This window comes from Aptenodytes patagonicus, chromosome 9 (genome assembly GCF_965638725.1).
Source record: "Aptenodytes patagonicus chromosome 9, bAptPat1.pri.cur, whole genome shotgun sequence".
NCBI classification, from domain to species: domain Eukaryota; kingdom Metazoa; phylum Chordata; class Aves; order Sphenisciformes; family Spheniscidae; genus Aptenodytes; species Aptenodytes patagonicus.
This window is the reverse complement of record NC_134957.1, coordinates 24,398,345-24,422,171: the sequence shown is the minus strand read 5'-3', so window position 1 is coordinate 24,422,171 and position 23,827 is coordinate 24,398,345. Positions and strand designations below refer to the sequence as shown.

The following is a 23,827-nucleotide window of genomic DNA, read 5'->3' as shown; positions in this document are numbered from 1 at the left end:
AATCCCAGTCTTAGCGCCAAACAATTTCTAGACGTTGTGTCGAGAGGGAAGGTGGTTTGACAGAGCCATGCAAGCATCCTAAAAACACTCCGTGGAACATTTGGTGATTTGGTGTGGTGGCTGGGGCGGGTGGTGAGGACTGCTGAGGACTGCCCGCAGGGAGGCAACGAAGGTTGAGTGTCTGGGTCTGTGCCGCTGTACACACGTATGTGCGTACACACACACTGGTAAAGAATTTTTTTCCTTCCTTTGGTGGGTTACAACGGTAAGCAAACGGCACAGCTCATACACGACTTGATCAAGTCTCTGTGTTTTTGCTGCTGTGGATATGTATTTGTGAAAATATGCCATTTGCTTGAAAACGCTGCAGGTAGCCCTTTGGTATTACTGAACGCTGTGTTTTCAGGGTCAAAGAAGAAAGGGACTCTCTGTGTGTCTCTTTCTTTTCTTTTTCTTTTCTTTTCTTTTTTTTTTTTACAGTGCCCTGCTAGAATAATTAGCTTGTCTGAAGTTAATACTTCTTTTGAGTGCAAGCTTCCAGAATTGAGGAACGTGAGCGGTGTGCCTCTTGCCATCGAGGATTACCAGAACTTAATCTTTCTGTGCAAAAGCAACTAATCTCAGGCATGCAAACAGGGTTTATTTAACTGCGCGCCAGCGCTTTAAAGCATTGATGTATGAAATCCCTTGCAAATTCAGATGTACTTGCTGCTAATCGGTTCTCCACCTGCTCGTCCGCCTCCGTCCCCCACATCCCAGAATCCACCTATTGGTGTCAGTCACTGGAGACTGATGGTGACACATGCAGCCGCCGTTTGCCAGCTCCAGTCCCAACCTGTGCTCTCGACTCCTGGGCGGTCGCTGCCCGCCGGTGGGGCAGCGTGGTGGTAGTTTTGCTGTCGTTAGGACCCAACTTTCCTTTTGTGCTCGGAGCTGGAGCTCGGAGGCTTGCGTGGAGCCGCACTAAGTGTGGGAGCTCAACCCTGGACTCCATCTTTTAAACAAATAAACAAGCTGGGAACGGGAGGAGAACTGGCTGAAATACTGAAATATGATCAGCATCTTGCCATGTTTCTCATGCAGTATGCAGGTAAAGTAGGTGTTTTGTGTGCTTTTCTTGAAAGCATGTTTCTCCGATGATGTCTTGTTAGTGTTGTTGGCACATAGGATTATATGGAGTCGACAGAAGTAACTATCAAAAGGCTGCTGGTCTCATCAGTGCGCCTAGGCAGCTTCTGGATCAAATTGACGATTATAAAGCTCTAACCATGACACTTAAGCCAGGAGTACAGTAGAAAAGAGTGCACAAGCCCAAGAGTAGTTTTTGAACCTGGGAACTAGTCTTGGAAAGCAAATGGTTGGTACCGAGATGTGACTTCAAAGCCTCAGTATCTTCTGTCCTTTCCCTTTCTTGCTATTTTCTCTTGTGTTTTCTAATTGATTACTGCAGATGCCATGTACTTTGGTTTCTTCTAAAGTGGGTTTCTTTAGAGGTGAAAACAAGCAGTATGTAATCAGATGGCAGATTGTATCCTGGAATCCAGTTTATTTCTAAACTGCATTTCTAAACATGCAGAAAAGAAAAGGGACCTCCGTTCAGGCTGAGCAATACTTATTTCATTTATTTGCCAATATTGGCAAAAGGTAAATGCATATTTATAGTAAAGCCTGTGTCAGCCCATTTCTTAAGTTCCTCTTGATGCTGGGTAAGAGAGAAGTTTGATGAGTGGGCATAATCTATGTGGGCTTTTTAAGTGTATCATTAAAATGCTTTTAGGTATGTGAAAGTGTCAGAGTACCTGTTACTAGTTTTTTTTTTTCTTTGAGTTACTGGGGAGGGATTTGTGTACCTGCTTTTTATTAACTAGTCCGAGTGTCTGACCAGCAGCAGCGCGAGGTTGCTGTCAGAGCATGCAGTTCCCTCGTCTGGCCATGGGTGAACTGGTTTGTGTGCCTCTAAAGCAGTGCTAGGCTTGTGGGCAGAGCTCCTGTCATCATTTGGTTGAACATTAGTAAACCCAGCAGGGAAGATTTTGCAAAAATCTTGAAGTGGAAGCCCTGTTGAGGTGCTGTTTTCCTATACGGTCATAGGAGCCTTGCACAGTGAGCTGCGCAAACCCCCGTTTTGGGTAGAAGTGTTGTCAGCACGTTCAGCGCTTGGTAATAGGAATGATCTGTGAAACAGTGCTTTTCAGGTCACGTTGTTGACTATTTCCGATTTATTTTTTTTCACTGGTCATTAAGGCAAATGGCCAAGCTCCGTTAGCAGGAACTGGTGGATGGAAAAAGTCCTGTCCAGGGTCTGGCACAGGACCCGGTGAGGGTAGATACTTCCCTTGATTTATACCTGGAACATTGAGATCTTTCCTATCTCTATCCAGGCCCTTTCTAAACGTGTGCTGTAAAAGCTACAGCCATATATAGCATCAGCACAGACCCGAATCGATACCTACCCAAAGGGACAGGTGGGGCTGGGCATCGTTAATGCTATTTAGGACAGCGGGAGGCTGCCGTGCATCTTCCCGTAAGACACAACTCGGCATCTATTTCCAGAGGTGAAGACCTCCTACAGCAACCTGCTGCTGCTGCGTGAGAGGACTTGCTGATAGTCATTTCCTGCTCATCTTTAAGCATCTTCACTGTTTTCCCCAATCCATTTTTTTCTAGTGAGGAATCTTCTAGTCCAGGTTGATTTTTTTTTTCTTTAATTTTTTTAATTTTTTTAATCACTGCATTATGGCAACTCCTGATATCTTGCTCCTAAAAATTCACTCTTCTGAAAATCCTTGGAGATACATACTGGGTGTGCTTGGAGGCGAAGGGCATGCTAACGCCCGTGCCATGTGTGGCGCTCTAGAAATGCCAACACTGGTCTGACACTCACTGAAAGCCTTAATTTTTCTCCCCCTCCCCCTTAGCTTCTGCATAGCATTTCACTGCAAATGCAGAAGTCTGCTGATTTCTGCCTTTCCTGGCTGGTGCTCTACAGAGCCTCAGTAAAACTGAGTAAAACCCTGAGGCTTGCTCCCGTGATGGTGGTCCCTTCCTTCCTGAGCAGACCAGCTCAAAATAGCCAAGGATGCTTCGTTAAGGTCGGAGCGAAGGAAAAGTGCTTGTGCTTGTGCCTCACAGTCGTACTGGCTGATTCTGCCAGCTTTTATCCTGCTCTGTGCCCAGGAGAGAAGTTTTTCTGCAGGTTCAGCTTTCTTCTCTGCACATTGTTTGTGTCCAGTGGGATGTGGTTGGAGCTCAAGCTGAACGGCAGTTCGCAGAAATGATAGAAGTGAGGCAATTGGTTCTGAAGGTGGCTACTGTCCATGGCATTTACCAATATTAGGGTGGAAAATCTGACATAATGAGGAGTTTCTTACTCTGAAGTGCGTTGGAAATCTTCTCTCTGGCTTGGTTGAATTCTTGGAGCAAACTCCATATGGCAAGAGAGCAGCAAGCAAGGTGCCCACTGCTTCCGTTGCCCGCTTTTCAGTACTACCCTTTTCTTTTGTGGGTCATTTACTCTTTCTCTGTCTTGGGGAAGTGAGAGCAAAGCTTTCCCAAGACATTTTGCTTCTCCGTATTGAGTGTGCCATAACGTGCCTGTGGACGATAGCTCATCCCATCTTGGGGGACCCTGGAGAGCCGCAGGCAAGGACAAGGCTGCCTGCTCTGAGTCGCATGGGTGCCTCCACCCAGAGCCTTCCAGCCGGTGCCTGACAAGAACCTTGTTCCTGGCTGTAGGCAGGCTCTTGGGACAGGCAGCTGTGCCCAGGGACTTTTACTGCTCACCATAACCACCCTCGCAGAGGTCCGGACGTGTGTTAAGTGAATGACAGTTTCTATAGATGAAGGCGACTCAGCAACCATCAGCAGTAGTTCCTGGCTTTCTCTGCTCACAGAGCCTGGAGCAAAACAGGGCACAGTGCCCGTGGAAGTAGGTCTTGGGATCCTGGAAGACCTTGTTGGAGGAGCTACCAGGATCTCTCATGTGAGTGGGACTAAGAATAACTGCATCTTCTCTAGCGCTGTTTCTAGACAACACTACCCAGAAAATACATTAATTTTTGTTTATGGCTTGTGAAGGAGCTACTCAGTTTCCAGCCTATGCCTGCAAAGAAAAATATGTTGCAGTTCATGATCTCATCAACTTCCATTTTCTGTAACTTCTGAATATTTCTGACTTGTGGAATTCTAGTCTGAGGCTGTATAAGGACAGTAGTGGGCTTCTCTTCCAGAGCACTCGTACCACGTGCTCTGCATGCCATAATGAAGTTGTAAATGCAGAGGGTTAGCTTTAAAACCAAGAAAGTCCTATTTCTACCTTTTGAAGAGGCTTAGGCACTACGAAGGAGCATATTGAATGAGAAGGGTAGCTCTAAACCAGTTCTTGTGTTGAGAAATAATTGGCTTGGAAGAAAAAAAAGCTGTAAATTGGAATGAACCTTCACAGCAGGGGTGCATACTTTCCCCCTTTTCTCATGCAGTTTGGTAATGTTTTCGGACATGAAGCTTAATTTGAAGCAATCGCATTTTAGCTCTTTAAATCTGACATCCTAATGCAGGGGTTCACAGGAAGGAATCCTTGCTGCCTCAGCACTGCCTCAAAGTGCATCATTGGCCTGTGAGGTATCAATTGGAAAAAAGGCTATAGGAAAGTCAATCGCTTATTCTGGAAATCTGAGTGCAATATAATAATTTTTGGTTTCGTTCATACCCTCGTCCCTTCATTGTACTGGTGTGGCTGTTTTAGGATTGCTCTGTAAGACATGACTGTTGTTACATGGCTTGAGGTTGAAAACAAAACCAAATCCTCCAGTGGGAACAAAATGAGGGTTTTAACTCTGATCTCTTCGCTGATCTTGGTGTGGTCTCTCAAATAGGATGACCTAAGCCATGGCTTGATGAGGCAGTGAGCCTGGATCTGGATTCCTGGTACTGGTGCCTTAATCATGCCATGTGTGGTCACCTTTGAGCGTTAATCTGACACCATGAATTTGTACCAGCACAAAAAATGTTGCTGCATTCACGTCTGGGGATCATGTGTTGCATCTGTTAGAGAGCATATCCGATTACATTTAATGAGAGCCCATAAATAATAAATTTTTTGGAAGCGGGATATTCATGAAGTGGCTGGAGCAAGTCCACAGTCCGTTCTCCCAGGCGTGTCTCTGGTTGTCTTTATGATGCTTTTGCTCGGTTTTGCCCATGTCTCTCACAGGTAGCGCATGCGTGTTGGTAGTTAGAAATGCATTTGTTGAAGTAATGCTGGGCTGAACGCATCCTCATCCTTTAGGTAGTCATTGATCTCACACAGGACTTCACCTGACTTCCCCCAAAAAACACTCCACTGAACCGTAACTTATGTTGCTGTCACCCTTAGGCAGTCCCTCACCTTGGGGAGGAATGACCCCATGCACCGGTACACGCTGGGGACAAGCTGCTGGAAAGCAGCGTTGTGGAAAAAGTCTTGAGTGTTCTGGTTGACATCAAGTTGAACACGAGCCAACAATGTACCCTTGCAGCAAAGGAGGTCAGCAGCATCCTGGGCTGCGTTGGGTTGAGCATTGCCAGCAGGTCCAGGGAGGGGATCCTTCCCCTCAGCACTGGTGAGGTCACACCTGGAGTGCCGTGTCCAGTTCTGGGCTGTGTGTACTCTCTGTACAAGAGAGTCATGGATGTTCTGGAGTGAGCCCGATGAAGGGATTGGAGTGTCTGTTAGCGAGGAGAGTCTGAGAGAGCCGGGGTTGTTTAACCGGGAGAAGGCTTGGGGTGGGGGCAGAGGGAGTCTTATCAATGTGTTCAAATACATGTTGATGGGAAAGAGTAAAGAAGAAGTCAGAGTCTTCTCAGTGGTGCCCAGTGAAAGGTCAAAGGGCACACATCAAAATACAGGAAATTCAGCTAAACATGAGAAAACTTTGTTTGCTGTGAGGGTGGTCGGGCACTGGAATGGATTACCCAGAGAGGTGGCGGAGTCTCTGTCCTTGGAGATATTCAGGACCCAACTGGACAGTGCCCTGAGCAATCTGCAGGAGCTGACACTTCTTTGAGCAGGCGGGGTGGGCTAGTTGATCACCAGAGATCCCTTCCAGTGAGAAATATTCTGTGATTTGCTTATAGAGAAGAGAACGGTTGGGTTTCCCAGTGAGTCCCCACTCACCTGTCTGTTCTGATCTGAATTCTTGAGCAGAGTTTTGCTTTATTCGAGATAGCTTTGCACCTGCTAGTGATATTCCTAGTAGTATCAAGTCTATTTTGAACACAAAAGTTAATTGGTGGAGTGCAAGACATTGCAATGTGATCCAAAATATTCTGTTCAGCTTTGCCTCTTTATCAAAGAACATGACACCAAGGGTAATTATTTGTTGTTTTTTCTGTGTGTATTTCTTGCTCCGTGGATTGTGCTTTGCATTTCTTGGTGAGCTGTTGGAACAGTATTAGCAGTGTCATGTCCTACTGTCATTCATACCGAGCAGGTAGAAGTCTGTGGCTGATCAGCTCTAAGTCATGTATCACAGCTGGTCTGTCCTTCAGCAGCTTTGCTGTTTTGAGGTGCCCGACTGTAGGTCTGGGATTCACTTCTTCCTGAGGCAGCATGTCTGAGCTGGCCAGTTGTGTCTTGCTCTGTAGTGAACGAAGAGTTGTCACCACTGGTGGTGGCGTGGTTCCTGTGACCGAATGCGGGTTGATTTTGAAATGTTCCTAGGTGAGAGGAATTGTACTCTAAACTCTGGCTGTGCAGATGGCTGTTGGCTGTGTAACTGCTGTCTCCCCTCCAAAGGGAGCTTAGGGTGACCCCATCCTCTGCTGCAACATTGGTTGAATCCTGTTCTGTGACTGTTGGGCAAGAGTCTTGCTTTTGGTTTTACAGTATTCTTGTAATAGCTGCTTCTTTCCAATGTCTACGTGGGGTTCCAAAGGCTCCAGCTGTACAACGTGTTCAGGTTGCTGTTTTATTTCTCCTGGCAATGTCACAGCCGTTATGAGTGCATCCCCTTTTGATGGCATAACTTGATTATTGTAATTCCAGCTCACGGGGGCTTTCGGCAGGACTCTTGCCCATGGCTTGCGTGGACTGCAGCAGCACATTACATTCCTGGCCTGGCGCACTGTGATTGTATTATGCCTGTTTAGCATTCTTTATATTTGCTGCCTATTAACTAGCAAATTAAAAGTCAGCTTCATAAGCTTGCAGTTGAAGCCTCGGTCCATATGCTAGCAAACCATTTCTTACTGTTCTTCAGAGGCGTATGGGACAGCAGTGTTCTTTGCAAGGAAAATACGCAGGTATGCTACAACATGTCATGGCTTGCAAAAGTTTTCAGTGGCTGGCTTAAGGTGTCAATGTTTAGATGATCTTGAAGATTTGTAGGCCCGCAAAATGTCATCTAGAAGAGCAGACAACCAGGTAACTGCAGAGCTCCGGGTCTTTGTTTTCACCCAAGATTAGAAAACTTAGAAGCATTGGCCCGACTTGCAGAGTTGATCCTATGTGACTTCTTACAGTGTTCAGGAGAGCGTGACCCTGACAGAACACACTTTGTGTCTGGACACCACAGCTCCTCTGTGGTGTGACCCCAAAAAAATCTAATAGGAAAATAGTTTCCTCAATTTACTTTGTTTAAAAACAACAAAACCCCCAAGCTTCTCCCAGCTTCTCTGAGGAGAGTAGAGAGGAAGAATCATGGTGAAACCCAGGGCTGTAGCACTGGGAGGAAATGTCAGCACGTGTACGGTGTAGTAATTTAGTGTATGACAGGGGACGTGCTTTTTTGTCAAGGCCCTCAGAACTGCGTGACTGGTGAGAACAACACTTTTCTTGGAGACCTTGGTATCCCCTTGCATGTGGGGAAAAGCCGCTGAAGTTGCAGGTTGAGACTATGTGGCACATTGTGATGGGAAGGTTGAAGTGTCACAAACACAGGTCCCAGTAATTCAGCAGGACATGAGATGCATTACAAACTGCTATCCTATTTTTGGATAGCATTTATTTTTATGGAGTAGAGCACCAGCTTTGACACGGTTTAGAGTCAGTATGCCTGTATGTCCAAACTGGAGGAGAAGCCCCTCTCCTAAAGGTGGCATTCTCATCTTAAGGTTTAAGGCTGTGTTTGAGCAGCACAGTGGAGTATGTCCAAAATGGTATCAACTTTTAAAGTAGTGTTAGAAGATGATACTTTAAGTCTAGCTGTTCAAAAGGTGGTTATCACGGCTCCCTCTGTATTGTATGAAGAGAGAGAGCTGCCTCCAAGGTGCGGAGACTCCCCCTTTAGATCCCTCTGAACGATGGCACAGCCATCTGGTGTACAAGTCTGAAAGGTGCTTTGGCTTTAACTCATCTGGATGGGTTTCGTGCCTGGATGCTGGGGTTGAGGCTCTCCTGGGACGGCCCCGTGAGAGGCCCCCATCAGGGTGTCCTTCCTGTGTGTCTGTAATTTGGCTTCCCGCTTGCCATTGTGCTCCTCTGGGCTTGTGGATATGGGCTTTAATGGACTGATGGCTCTCCTGTAATGGGCCTGGGAGGAGTTGAGTCGGGTATTATTCAGGTTTCCCCACCCGTCACTGCCTCTCTCTGCTCCTTTGTGTGTGTGTGGATGAGCTTTTATCACATAACCTAACAGTTTTAACTCTGCAGTAGGCCTTTTCTTGCTGGCAAGGAAGATGGGCTTTGAATTAAGTGACATCAGATTAAAAACTTGTGTGACTGCTTTGATATATGCAGGTCCAAATGAAGAACTGGCTCTTACTTCACTGCAACCTTTTCTGGTCTGACTCTTCCTTTGAAAAAGTCAACTTTGTGGGTGGGCACCCAGCGACTCCTGGCCTGCTGCTCAGCCCAGGACGTTGGCAGGTAACACAAGGTGAACATGTCTCCGTGTTCCTTGTCGGGTTGCAACTCATATCCACCTCGTCCTCTTGCATGTGATGAACTTTATCCTTTTAGGCAACCGGTCCTGTTTCAAACTCTGCAGTACTCATTTTGGAGGGTGTTTTCCAAGCTCTGCTGGTGGTCCTTGGGCATGCACAGCAGCTCTTGTATGCGTTTGTGCTGCTAGAGGTTGGTGCCAGCACCTCAGACTTGCCCCCGTGCTGCAGAGCAGATTTGACAGGTTCTTAGAGCAGTAGTGAAACTTACGGTGAGGATCAGCCGAGAAGGGAGAGGTTGAGGGGCTGATTTGAGATTTCCTTACTCCATCTCTTCTTAATGACACATAATGCCTGGAAGGGACTGTCCTGCAGGCTTAGCCTGCTGCTGCTCATCACCCTAACTTGAGAATGACTCTGGGAGCTTTGGGACAGCGTCTGTCCAGTCATCAAGTCAGCAGTCATGTTCCTGTGCCTGTTCAAGAGTGTTTTACTTGCGATTGCACCAGCCTCCCCTTCCCCTTTGCTCCTCGCCAGCTGTTCAAACAAGTTGTCATGAACAGGTTGACCTTTTGGTGCAGGAGTTAGCGGGGAGGAGAATTCCTCAGGAACGCTTTTAATTACTGAGCTGCCCTTCTGGGCTTTTCACAGGGCTTGATGAATTCCGGAGACATACCTTTCTTTTCTTTTTTAATTGTTCTTCAGGTAGCTGCCTTTGGGGCAGTGTTTAATGCCAGCGCCTGAGGTTTGGATGTTTCCAGGTAGAAATGACATAAGACAAGAAGAGAAACAAGGACTTATTAATTACTGTTCAGTTCTCTGTCACCATGGTCTCTTCTCCTCCTTTTATAGGTCTCCTCTTGTTAATCTGCATGCTGAAAGCAGGAGAGACATTGCTGGCTCACAGCTGATCCGTAGCAAGTTGCCTGCTGGTTTGCAGCTCTGTGGTGCTTCGTTTGCAAAGCAAATGGAAGCGGTGGATAGTCAGGGTCATGGGACCTGATGCTGAAGACTTCAGGGCATTTGTAGGTCTGTTTCTGCTCCTTCCTATATATGTCAGGTTAGGGTTGGAGCCTTCTCTGAGCAACTTGGGTATACTAATCTTAGCAGAACTTTATCTTCTTCCTCGGAGCTGCATTAATTTCTGCCCGGGGTGTGAGCTGAATCAGATCACAGGAGGTCTCCAGGGCTGGCACGGGTGTATGGGGTGTGTTGGGCAGCTGGGAGGGTGCAGGGCTGCCTCCCTTCTGGTCTGGCATGAGCTGTTCACTTGGTTCAGGCACTTTCTTACGGCTTGACTCATGACCTAACTGGCAGGGGTGCTGGCTGTACAGCTGTGAGAACTTCCTTTGCTTCCTGTAGACCCCAGTGTTTGTCCTGTAGCTAAGGAATCTGTTTGGTTTGGGTTTTTTTTTTCCAAAATACGTTAATAAAAATTTTTTTGCAAAGAGTGCAAGTAGTTTTTCACTCCTTGTTATCTCACCTCTGCTGGAGACGGCTGCCTCCCTCCCCAGCACAGTCATCAGAGCAGATGCAGCATCTGAGTGCTCCTCCTATACTGCAGAGCATAATCAAGCATCCTAGCCCAAACTGGTGATGGAAATAATTGGAGTAAGTAGCTGCCTTTGCTCTTCAGTGGGTTAGAAAGTAATCGCCTGAGTGGTGTGCGTTAACATTCAGGTGTTGGTTAATGCTGAGCGTCTGTATGGCGTGTCATCTTCAGCCAGAGCAGGGTGTCTGTCCCTTTCAGGCCTGGCGGCACGAGTGTCCAGCTGGATCGCTGCTTGTCCGCATCTGTCCCTACGCCCAAGCGTGGGAAAACACACTTTCAAGTTTAATGTTGCCTTTTCCATCAGCTGGATAATAATAGATGGAAATCTTACAATTGCTCCTTTTCTGTTCTCCCTATCTCTCTGCTGTGTGCGGCCTCTCTCTATTTTTAACCTGCTGCATTTGAGATTTGTTTTCCTGAGCCCTCATGACCTCAGTGATATTTTGACTTTGGGGTATTTAAGAAACAGCATTGTAGGCATCTTGTGTAGTCAGGCGTGACTATTGTTGTTGCCAGCTGAATAGTACGTACTTTTTTTGGCTTCTTCTTGCATTCTCACCTTTCAGTAGCTAAGAGAAGAGCCTCTTCAGGCTCTCTGTATCCACTCTTGTCTATTTTCAGCCGTACACAATAACCATGTTTATTAACAGGTTCTTGGAAGTGGAATCCTCTAGAACAGAAATCACAACGCTGCAGTGTGTCTAGAGGAAGGTTTGGTACAAATGCCTCGGCCCGTCAGTGCATTGAGATGGCATAATTGTCATCTTTGGTACTCCTGTAGTTCTGCTGATTTCAGCCCCCAGGAACATAGGCATACCTTAGCAGAAATGTAGCTATTTTTATCACTTTATATGGGTCCACAAAAAGGATTTTTTTTTTTTTCTCCCATTGACTATTCAGAGTGAGTTTGCTGAGACAAAGATAAATCAAGCTGGATATTTTAATGTCCCTTCAGTCTTGCATCCCTGCAAGTGCTGAATATGACAGAAGGTAGAATAATGAACTCGGTGCTCAATTAAGGGCAGTATACCCCTCTAAAACTTGCTGTGATTAATTGCATACTTGAAGCTTTATGTTTGAAGCCTCCAGTAATTTGGAATTGTTTACAAAGTGCTTTTTTCTTGTCACCTGTAGTTTTAAGAAACAGACCATTTTAGAGAGCCAGGAATGGTTGGGACCGTGTTCTGCTGGCACATAAATGCGATTAATTGACCATCACTTGTAATTTGTCCACCACAGATCTGTGGAGGGTGATTGTCTAAAAGATGGTTTAGCACAGAATTACTCTGAAATAGATACACTGAATTAGGAAATGCACTGGAAGCTGCAAAACAATTTTTCTTCAATCCTCTTTGGTTCAGATCTGCATAATTAGCTTTTCTTACTTTATATAGTGGTCAGTTGTTTAAGGATCCGTTTGCCTTTTTTCTCTGTTTCATGATATCCCCTAGAGACCCCCAGTCTTGCCCAGTTTTGTGAATTGTCCATAAAAGCCTTTTGACCCCCATGTGACTGAATGGGAGATGACCTGAAATTGTGATGGCTGCTTCCCACTGCTCCCCAACTCAGATGCAGTGGACAGGTTTTGCCTTGTTTCTGTTGAGCCATACAGTTGGGCTTCTGTAGTATCAGTTTTATTTTATTTCCCCTTAGAAATGCTCTCTTGTGGTCTTAGAAAAAGCTCCAAACAGTATTTTCTCAAATGTGTCTTTTTTTTATAACCCAAACTGTCCATTCCTTTAAAGTTGTCTTGTTCAAATGCCTCTTGTGTCAAAAAACCTTATCCTTTCCCCACTTCCACTGTATCAACTACCACATCAGCAAGGTCTGTTCCTCTGCAATTTTTTCTTCCTCCATAACTGAGTTTTCCTATAAATCTTTTGATTTTCATTACAGGGTGACTAGGATCATCTAGGGAGATCCTGTAACCATTTAAACAACTAGTTGGCTGTAGTAGGATGATGCTGGAAAACAACATTGGGCTTCAAAGCTCTTATAGACACCTGAAACTGTACTTGGGGTGCTCACAGGAGAGAAGATGGGAACAGAGACCAAAATCCAGGTTTCCTGCTCCCCACGGTGGCTGTTCTGGTTCCCCTCTGAGTTTCTGTCCTGGTGATGTGCCTTGACAGGAGTGAGGTTTAGCCCCCATTAATTAGCCTTGCCTCCTAGGAAGTAGCAGGTGGGGATATAGACACCTTCTCAGGGATGTGGAAGGGGCTGCTGAAGATAGTTACAACTTTGGTCAGCCAGGTGGGGGAACATCAGGAATTAAACTCCAAAGAAGCTATTTCAGGAGAAGAAACCATCTGAGGACTACAGTCATCAGGTTGTAGGAGTCTGGCAGGACCGTATGCTGTCAGCATTGCAACTGGACGTTCTTCCTTGTGCTTGCTCCTTCACTTTGTGGGTTTTCTGAAACTTACTTTTCTTCTGACATGTGTCCATTAGAACAATTTGTTTTCCCCCTGCAACTTTTTTTGACTGGCAGCCTGAGTAGTTATGGGAGTCTCTTGTACTAAACCTTTTGCACTGAGACAGCAAGACGTTGTAGCACACCCGTCTGCCTTGTCTTGATTTGCTTCTGGGGGTTGTGACCTGTCAAAGCGCAAGTGTTAGCAATGAGGCCTCAGAGGCTCGTGGGCTGACGCTGGATCCTGGCAGTGGGGACCGCGGGAGCCCCGGCGTGCGCAGCCTGAGCGTGGTGCAATGGATGCTCTTCACACGCAGCCGGCTCCAACGCCGCTGCTCGCCTCTCCTGGCTGCGTGAGCACGAGCATCCAGGCTTCAGCTCCGTGTTGCTTAAGTGCTTGGACGTTTGGGGGGCAGTGCGAAAGCCATCGCACCAGCCAGCATTTACTTCTGGCAGCTTTTGTTCTGCTTCATCGTATTTCTCCTTACTTCTTAACTGTTGCTTTTTCTGTACTTGTGTGGTAAACACATGCTTGGATATTTCTTGTGAAACTTGGGCTCAACACTGAAGTAACTTGTCCTGTGTAGGGATGGGAATGTTTGTGAATGAGGAAAAACTCAAAACTTCCAGGAAACACAAAAAAACTTTATCGGAGTGATCAGCTAAGTAATTTTTGAGTAATATTCAGACTATTGGTTACTTGATATTTCAGAGTGCTTTATAGTTAGTGAATATTTAAAAAGTTGCACTATTTTTGAAACCTAATTCTGGTCTTCATGGGTCTGTATGGGCCTTGGTGTCTCCGTCAGGATCCTTCCTGGAAAACGTGAGTTATGTTGGTGTTCTCCAAGATGGTGGGGTATCTCAGCTCATAAGGTGGATGATGGCTGTTAAAAAGATGGACAGCTGTGTCTAAAACCAACATACAGCGTGCTATCAGGCAAACGGGGTCTTGGTGGTACGTACCATCTTAAGTGTTCTGGTTTTATATCTTTACCTTAGATTTACTTAATTTATATGGGTCAATCTAAATTTATTCTTGAGTAAACCTAAGTCATTGGTAGATCTGCTCTATCAATAACAAACTCTGAGCAACAAGACTCAAGGCACTCTGTCTTTGAGTGCTGTGGTTTTTAAAATAAGCATATGGAGGCACTGCCAGCACCTCCTGTGGCTCTCATTAGCCTTCGCCCAGTGCATGGGGCAGGTGGTGATGGTGTGGCTGAGGACTGGTGGAGTGGGAATCGGAGACAAGTCGGTGCCCTCAAAGGAAAACCCGTTCCTGTGCTGCGGGGTAGGGGAGAGGGGACTTGAGCCCTGAGGCTGAAGAAGTTTGTCTGGAGCCTGATAGTGGATCCATCACTTGACTGAGGAGGAGTTTGGTCCAGTCGGTTGGGCCTGTGAGCTCCCCTCTTTGGGGGTGCGCGTTGCAGAGCACCCTTCCTCGGCTACAAAGGGGGGCAACTGCTTGCCAGACTCCTTGAATAAAAATTGCAATAGCACCTTGTGTTTTTGAAGATCTAAGACGTGCCTTGTTTTTTGCTAGTGAATAATTCCAGGTGAATTCACAACTGGTGACAAATTGGGTGAAACTTCAGTAACTATTAAAAATGTATTCCTGGATTGGAAGAAATAGAAAAATATTCTGGTCTCTGAGTTTCCAAACATGAAATACTTTACAACACAGGGGAGATGCACCCCTGGTTTACGGTATCAAACAGTTTGATTTGTGTGGGTGTTGGGATTAATGTTTGTGAATAATATTTTACAGTGGTATCGGTGTAACATTAAGATCAGGCGTAGCTGGGGACAGTAAACAGGAGGCACAATTCCTCTAGGGGCCTGAAGGGCTGCTTGTACCCGGGACTGGGCATTTCTCTTATTACTGTGATCCTGAAGCAAACCAATTTAAAGAAAGTCTCTGAGTGTATTTTTCTCTCTTAGGCTTAAACCATCTGTCCTTTGATCCTGCCAGCAACAACAAATCTCTGCAGTTCAGCAGCACTGCTGGCCCGCGGGTGTCGGAGAGCCCAGCTGAGAATGGAAGCGATCCGGGCAAGAAGAGGAAGAGAGCAAACGTCCCTCCAGGTGAGCTGAGTAGCAGCTCGGTGGCTGGCGGTAGAGAATGCATCCACATAAGCGTAGACCGAAAACAGCTGCTGTGGTAAGGTGTTAATGCAGAAGGTGGACAGATGGAAATGAAGTTGTGGTCTGGTACTGCTTGCAGTCAGACCAGTGTTTGTGGTTCCATGTTTGCATGGCTTTGGGTGAGTGCTCGTTGCTGTTCCTGTGCAAAACAAAAGCAATTTTTGTTTTGTTTTTAAGCGTTGTGGAATCTCTATACCTGTCCCAATAGATTTATCCTTTTTTTCTAATTGGACAATACCTCAATATTAAAATCATGACCACAATGAAAAGCATAATAAGGCAGATCAGCCTGAATGACTGGAGACGTTCATGTTTAAGATAATGTAATAAAAGCAAATTGTTAAATGGACCATAATGGCTTATGATGTTGTAATATCAGATCTAGGAGCCTTACTGAAGCTGGTATCTAAGAAATTTTCCTTGTATTTCTCACAGAGTGATTGGAAAAAAAAAACAGACGGAATGATGTATTTGCAGATGATACTGTGGTTGAAAGCTGCAATCCCACCAGTGTGACTGGGGAAACGGGGCATCTGCTCGTGCCATGAAGATGAGATGTTACATACATCGTGTAAATAGCAGTCTGCGGGACTTAGTTGTGTAACTTTTCCATAGAGAGATGCCAGGCGCAGGAGGGGAAGGACGAGGCTGGATCGGAGGCAGAGGTGCCGTTTTGCAGCAGAAGGCCATCTCACTGAGGGAAGGCGATGCGCAAAGCAGACAGTTGCAGAAAGAGCGGTTGAAATGTAATTGGGTAGAGAGAAAGTCCAACTCTGTTTCCCTGAAGAGAAAAATCCCTTAAAGGAAACTTGAAGGAAAATCTGGAACTTTACAGATAACAGTCCAGCACAGTTTAGGGATGGTTTTGAGATGCTGATAGCGGGAGCACAGGAGAGCTCCACTGGGAGCGTGGAGCTTAGCCTCTTGACCAAGGGCTTATCCTGTCCTTCTAATGTGTCGTCTCCTCCCTCCCTATCCTTCCTCTCCTCATTTGTGTTTGAATGAACCGTCACCTTTATAATCCCTTGAGAAAACAGTCTTTTTTGCAGCTGCTTTCTATTTTTCCTCTCTAGATTATCTCTGATAAGCTTTTTTTTGTTACAAATGTCTGCCACGTTCACCCTCCTACATCCTCATTTCTTGATTCAACTAAGATGAATTGCCCTAAGATATCTCCTTGCAGCCAAAGCAGGACTCCTTTTCCTTTTTTGGGATCCTGTTGTCTCTGTGATGCAGTCAGCAAGAAGATAGCTTTCTCACTCCTTGCAGAGATTTTGTCCAACTGTGGAACACGATGTAGCTGTGACCTCAGTTTTGCAACGTGTAATGTCATGTGCTACAAAATTGTGATCTCCCTGTTCTGTACCAAGAAGGTATGAACATCAGGGGTCCCTCGGAGGCGTGACAGCCCGACTGTTTCCCTTGGGATTCAGGTAACATATTGATGGCATGTGAGTACCTTGCCTTCCAAATGTACGTACCTTGTGCTTGGGTACCACTCCCAGAGGTGTGTGAAGCAGATGTGGGGCCTGTTCAGAGGTGCAGGAAGAGGAGGAGGACTTTGGATGAAAGCTCCTTTGTCCCTCTGGAAAGGAGGTGGTCATTTCTGCCTCTCTGCTGTCAGATGTATCCCAGCTGATGGGAGACTTAAGTCAGCTCGTGGGTACAGATAATGTAGATGTAGCCCCTGGGTCTGTCACCTGCCCCAAAGGAGGCATCTAGGACTGTTGGAAGTGAGTAGAGTCAGGAGTTTTTGTTCTTTTCATTATTTTGCATGTTTTCTTTATACACCTAGAGGTCCTTAAATGTCTCAAGTGCCTCTTGCACATGCTGGATACACAGACAACCTGTGTTTCTCCTGTGCTGGATTGTTTCAGTGCAGATCTGCCTTTTAAGCATCAAAATCTGATTGTTACTGTCGGAAACGGTGAATATCCAAGTTCTTCAGGCTGAGCCGTGCAGTCAGGTATTGAAAGTCAGTACTGAAAGTCAGGGCGACTTTCAGTACCCTGACCCTGCTGGCAGGATTTCTGCGGTCGGGGCAGCCTTGAAGAGGGCTGTGGGTTGTTCTGGCACAACCTTCAGCTGCCCACATTGCGATCGCAAAATCTGAATGTTGTTTTCAACAGAGGTGTGAGACCAGGACCTTGCACAACTAGAATAACATGCAGTGATCTTATTTGTTGAAAAATACATATGGTTCTGGACTGGGACAGGTATGCTTGGGATAGGTAGGCGAAGCACTGTTTTGTGTGTCACCCCGGTGCAGTCTCTTTTGGACAGATGCTTACCGGACAGCGAGGGAGCTCTCAGCTTTTCACCCTTGCGCAGTGGGATGATCCATGATCTCACTGCATTGCTGCCTTCTCCTGCATATTTTAGCTTTCACATTGGTACTTCCTTTTTTAATATTTGATTTCATTTCTTTCCTTTAAACTAGCAGCTGCCAACTCAGTAATACCATTTCACTTCTTCAGTATCCTTTGTTTCTTTCTCTTTGTGCCCAACCTGGTAGCCTGCGCACTCTCACATTGACAGGTGAATGGTGATAGCTAAAGTTCAGGCTTGTCCCAGATCTCCTGAAACAAAGGAGTTACAAAACTGGGACAGCTCAGCATTGATTTTTTTCAGGAGAGGTGGGCCACAGGTCACAAAAGCTGACTCTTTGAAACACGACTGAGTGAGATCATAGAATCATAGAATGGGTTGGGTTGGAAGGGACCTTTGAAGGCCATCTAGTCCAACCCTCCTGCAATGAGCAGGGACATCTTCAACTAGATCAGGGTCGCTCAGAGCCCCGTCCAACCTGACCTGGAATGTTTCCAGGGATGGGGCATCCACCACCTCTCTGGGCAACCTGTGCCAGTGCCTCACCACCCTCAGCGTAAAAAATTTCTTCCTTAGATCTTGTCTGAATCTACCTTCTTTTAGTTTAAAACCATTATGCCTAGTCCTATTGCAACAAGCCCTACTAAAAAGTCTATCCCCATCTTTCTTATAAGCCCCCTTTAAGTAAGTAGATAATGCTGAGAATTAGAGATTTATACAAGTCTGAAAGGAATAAATTCGTTAGTGTTCTTATGTTGAGGCAAAATGGATGTTCTTGTGCATGTTTTTCCCACTTAAAAAGCAGTGAGTGAGCAGGTTGTCATAATAAAATGCAAGTTAGTGTGATCTGTTGGTTCACAGTAGTGTTACTGCCTCTAATTGGTGAACAAACACCGTAATTAAGTACCCATTTCCTTCGCTCACCGGCTGTGATGTGCTGTAGATCCTGCCTGCCATGTTGCCATCTATCTAACTATATTGCAACACATTGCTATGAACCTAGAATAGTCAGTCTTATTCCAAAAACCATGCTTGAAGTTAGATTTCATCATTGACACAGAGAGCTGAATTTTCCTTTTTTCGGGGTGTAGTATGTTCTTTTTCTGTTTATGCTGCTTTAATTCATATTTGACTTGACTAAGTCTGCTGACTATTGAGCATCAGGTCTAAGCTATTTCAAAGGATGTTCTGTTTTCCCCCCAGTCAATAAGATCTGTCAGATACGGAAAAAATAGAGGTGTGCAGGTGGCATTTTGTACATAGGTTAACTCCAGTGTAGGCATTGGGCTAGTGTGTAGGGCTTGGCTAATGTAAAAAGTGAAACGGGTGACTGTACTGCAAAGGGTGGTGGGACTGGCAATGACAGGAGGGAAAGATGAAGCCAAGACTAGGTGTTCGACCTTGGCAGTGCTTCATTTAAGTTGAGTGTGGGAGATGGGGATTTTGGAGACGGCCCAAGTGATACGTGGGTTGGGTGCTTAGCAGAAGATGGGTCAGTGCAGAGGGAGACTTTCACCAGGGGCGTAGAGGTGGTACCTCAGGAAGGTGAACTGATCTCTTGTCCCCTCTCTAAGGCCAAGAAGAGAGGAGTGGTGGAACGAGGTGGGGAACAGAAATTTTGAATCATTAAATCACAGGGTGAGATAAATGGTCAATAAATTTCCTCCTGCTGGTGTGTTACGGAGAGCTTCAGGAGAGCTTTGGGAGTCTGCACTGGGTTGTGTCCTGGGTTATACGAGATGAGAGAATATCAACTCTGCTGGGTTTCAGGTTAGAGCTGGGAATTTTTTCATACAGCTTCTGTCAGTAACACTGTTGATATTCCCCCCCCAGTTGAAGCACTGGCTGTTGGCTTTTTTGAACTGGATGAGTCCTCCTGTGTTTTTCCACATGAAAAAAAGTTTGTGGGGATTGTTTTTTTTTTTGTTTTGTTTTCCCTGTGCAGAGTTAACCTTGTGCTAAACTTTTTTTTTTCTTTCCTTTTTGAAGTCAGATATTTTTGCATTTGGGCACCTTTAGTTAAAACCCATGCAAACAAAAAGAACAAACATATGTCTCGGTGGTACATAGAAGTAACCAGCTAAAGGCATGGTTGACCCAGCTAAATCACTGAAGAAGATTTGAATGCTTAATTAAGCCACGTGTTTGTATAATGTTAATGGTTCCACCTGGATTGCCAGATAACTCTGCTAGACCTTGAGTAAATAACACTGGTACTGCTGCTGTCAGCAGCATGACGTTGTTCTTTGCTTCGTTTCTCCTTTTAGCATGGAGGAGAAATGTCTTCAAATGGCAGTGGAAGTACTCTCTGCTGGAACAGACTGGCCATCTCTGTTAAATCCAGTGCAATTACGCCAATTTATACCTGCTGAATGTTTGTCCTTTGTTCATAAATCTTTTGGGAGGAATCAAAGAGTACCTCTGCCTTTAATCAGTGTTCCTTTAAGGCCCCTTAGAGCTGTTGATTGTAGTGGATAGACCATAATTTATTTAGATGCTCTTGGAAGGCAGTGTTTTCTTAGACCTTGCTTCTGTAAGAGGTCATCTACTCAAGAGGGACAGACCTGTTTTTTTTTTTTTTTTCATTTGGCTCTTTCCTATGTGTTAGGTTCAAATCTGTTTTTGGATGCTGATACTGCAGAGCCTTGCTGGGCAACGTATGCCTTGCAGAAGAGTTAAGATATGCACTAAGCTCTTCATCACTTTTTTTCCTCTCAGCAGATGGTGGCAGAAATCTAAGCCTCGACTCCATTCCGATGGGCTTGCCAATGTCAGGCCCAACTGCCTGGACCACTGCGATGAACAATCTAGGGATGGCTCCCATGGGGATGACAGGACAGCCCCTCCTGCCTGGTATGTGAGCTCATCCAGACCGTGCCCACCTTTTCTTTCAAACATGTCTTTGAGAAGAACCTATTTCAGTTGAGTTGGATAAATGCCTACCGCATACAAAAAACATTAATAAGCTGTGTTTGAAATGCATTAATGTCTGCAAGTGATTTACTTAGAGGCCAGAGTTTTAAAACTGATTTCAGAGGAAATGAGAATACATGTGTTTTGATGCAAACAATGGTTATTGTGGGGTACCTGTAGATACTTTGCAGTGGACCAGCAGGAGGAGGGTCCCACGCAGAGCTCAGGAAACCAGTGATATCAAGTAACACATTATTCTAAGCTGAACTGGAACTGCTTAAAAGGAAGGCTGGGAGGGAGACGAAGAGGAAAGCAATAGGGCAGTAAAATGGATATGGCAGAAATTAATGGAGGTTTCTGCTCCAGAAATGACCACCTTGTAGTCCAGAGTACATGTGCATGGGTGAGTCATCCTATCCAAAAATCTCCTGTAGGAACAGAGCTGTGCTGTACCTGGTTTCTCAGCAGCGCAGGGTGCCTGTGCATCAAAATCCTGAAACGAAATTACTGTTTCAGTGCTTGAGAAAGATGGTGTCTCCTGCCTGAATAATTGCCTGCTGACCTGGAGAGGGAGTGTCTGTGTTGGCAGCACTCTACGATCCTATTTCTGCTCTTGTGGCATAGAGCAGGTAGCTTGCTGTGCAGCTGATACTATGTTTAACTAACAGCATCCCTTGACTTGCCATAAGTTTTGCATGCAGTCTGTACTCTTCTGTCCCCTAGGCCTTGTTTCACATTTGTCTTTGCTGTAGGGGTGTTGTTTTCATGTCATTCTCCTGCTCATCTGCTTCTGTCAAGTAAAAATCAACAGAAGTCTGTCCTAGGAGAGCACACAAGTTTGGAGCCAGTCTCCCATTCCCTGCTGTAAGACTAGGGGAAGGCTTCCGAGTGATGTTCGTTTTGATCCTTTTGGGATCAGGAGGTCTGCACCCAACACAAACAACTCAGAATGTTTTAGAAGGAGCAAAATATTTTCTGATCTGGCTGCAAGAGAGCAGGATGCTCTGGTGAATATGGATCAGTTCCCAAGCACAGTGATGGCTTGAAGTTTAGACTAGTCGTATCTATAGTATCTACTAAAGATGAGAGACAATGGAAGCTTGACATGCCATCTTTGCTGAAAGCTAGGTAGGACTAAAGTTTCAGGTCACAGTAAAAAAAGTCTAAAAATGCTTAAGAATTTACCAGCCAATTTCTATTCCTACAGATGAAGTAAAGCATATAGTTGTGAGATGCTTTAAGAAGACCTCAATGTCTAAAATGAATGCACAGCACCTTTCACACCCTCCAGCCACTGCCAGCTTTGTATAAAAAAGGTTATGGCAGCTTTCACCAAAAAGTACCTGCCAGGCCTGATGTTTCTGAACTCTTTAGAGTCCTTGAGGACTTTTTTTTCCTTTCTCTGTTCTTAAAAATGGAGACTGGCTCTTCTGAATCTGCTTCTTAAGCCTCTCAGATGCTGGCCTGTAGCCATGGGCTCAGCTTCTTAACAGAAGAAGCAGGTCTCTACGCAAGCTGGCAAGTTGCCTTACACGTTGCTGGTTGAGCAATAGACAGTGGGGCTCACCACGAATCCAACAACCGCGGGCTCTGTTTGCCCTTGCATACACGCTTTCTACTTTTCATTATAACATGATAGTTCATTACCCTGCTAGTCCTTTTGCTTCTGATAATTGTATCCATTCATGCTTTTAGAAAGCTGTAAGACTTGCTTAATCAAAGAAACCCCCATCTTGGCTTTCTCCTCCCTCGGATTCCCCAAGCTCCTCTGTTCCTGCATTAAGGATTTTCTCTGATTGGCATCCATGCCCATTGCTGTCAGCTAACCTTGAAGCAGTAACAAATTACCAGGACATGGTGAGACTCCTCTCATTGGCATGAAGAATTATAAAATGTGAAGGGACTGAATTTAGAGGCTTGCAAAAGTTGTAGCAGTGGGTTCACTTGCCTGTCCTTGACATGTGGCAGGTAGCCCAGCGTGACCCCTGTCACCTCTGGCTGTAGGGTGGCTGGGAAGAACAGCTATCACCCTTGCAAGGGTGGTGGGGAGGTGGCTAAAACGCACCTTGTTTTGCCCCTCTTGCTGCCAGCACTGAGGTCGTGCTCTTGAACTCTTGGGTGTACCTATATCAAACTGTGCTGGGAAGACAAATGGGATCTTGGACTCTAACACATGGACATTTTGAACGGTCTCTGAGTTTTCCAGCAGATCACTGTGTGCTCCGTGTATCTCCCATCCTCTGCTGTCTCAGCAGTGAGAGCTTTGGCTATTCCTCTTCCTTCCAGTTGCTTTTGATAGGCAGCAGTGGGCAAGGTCCAGATCCCTCCCTGCTGACGTTTTGGAGTACAGCTCCAGGAAAACGAAGAGGTTCTTTACCATCTCGAGAGTGCTTTAACAGGAGGATTCCAAGGTTGTGTGTAGCAGGGCACAGGCTGTGGAGAGCTGGTGTCCTGGGGTGGCTTCTGTGCTGCTTAGAGGGGTACTTCAGGGCCTGCTCTGGTACCTGCTCCATGCCCAGGGGCTGGCTGGCCCAGACCAGCAGCATTTGTGAGACGGGTCTAACGCTTCACAGCTGGGTTTACTGGCACAGATGTTGCTGAAAGGAAGGGAAGTAATGAGCATCCCAGCCTAAACCTAGGAAATCCGAAAGATGTAGGTTGGAGGCCAGGATGCTGGTTTTGGCAAGCGTTCTTCCAGCCCTTCAGGAAAGGGCCTGTCCTGTGCTTGTTGCAGGTTGGATCAGGAAGTTACTTGCTCGGGACTAAGTCCTGCAGTTTTTCTCCAGATACTTCACATCTTCAGTGAGTTTTGTCACTGAAGGTCACAGCCGTCCACGAGGTGACCTTCATCTTCAACTTCGCAATACGTGAATTTAAATTGCAGAGATCTGGGATGGGGTAGCCTCTCCCCATCCTCTCTTCCCTGGTCCAAGCCTGTGAGCCAAGCCCCAGCTCAAAGACCTCTGTGCCCCGAGATAGCAGTTGTAGAGGTATAGCCTCGATCATTCAGGCCAACCCTTGTCATTCCTTACAGCCCATTTCCTCTGGAAATGCGTGTGCAGTGTTTCAGGGAGTTGTGTAGCACCATCGTAGGAAGCAGTAAGGCTGCCTGTGCTGTGGAATGGGGCTCTGTCTAAAGATAGACTTGCATAATTTTTTTTTTTTTAAGACAGGTGAAAATACTATTTAAAATAGCTGAAAACATGCTGTCTGCCTGATCTTTTTGACAGTATCATCTCTGAAATCTAGTAATGAAAGTTTAAATATTAAAATTCTGCAACTTTAATGTCACGTTTTCCAAGCCAGGTGTCACAGACCAGGCCATCCCAGCATCAGCTGGCCATGGGTAAGGATACAATTCACATGTATCCCTACAACCATATTTCACAGTTGGCTACAGGGAGATTTCTTGTGCCTTCCTCTGAAACGCCTGTTTCATGGCAGAGGATTTGCCTCAGATCTGTGTTTTTACTGTGACTGTTCATGTGTGACGTAAAATGAACAGCAACGCTTGCACCTAGTGCAAGGAAATCCAAATTAGACAAGCAAAACAACGTGCATAAACTGTGTAGAAATGTAGCCCCATGTAAAATATTTCAAAATACAAAGGAAAA

The 23,827-nt window shown here is 45.7% G+C and overlaps 1 protein-coding gene across 5 annotated transcripts in view; it reads left to right on the top strand.

The window, feature by feature from the left end:
• ENOX2 (ecto-NOX disulfide-thiol exchanger 2) overlaps positions 1-23,827 on the top strand; it is a 63,882-nt gene that overhangs the window by 2,360 nt on the left and 37,695 nt on the right. Inside the window, exons 1-3 of one of the 5 annotated variants that reach the window (XM_076347548.1) lie at positions 928-1,090; positions 14,769-14,912; positions 20,022-20,153. In XM_076347548.1, coding sequence (XP_076203663.1) covers positions 1,069-1,090; positions 14,769-14,912; positions 20,022-20,153 — 298 coding nt within the window. In that variant the 5' untranslated portion in view covers positions 928-1,068. Of the gene's footprint in view, positions 1-926; positions 1,091-14,768; positions 14,913-20,018; positions 20,154-23,827 lie in introns of those variants that run through there. The other 4 variants (XM_076347547.1, XM_076347550.1, XM_076347551.1 and 1 more) reach the window with 4 other exon arrangements.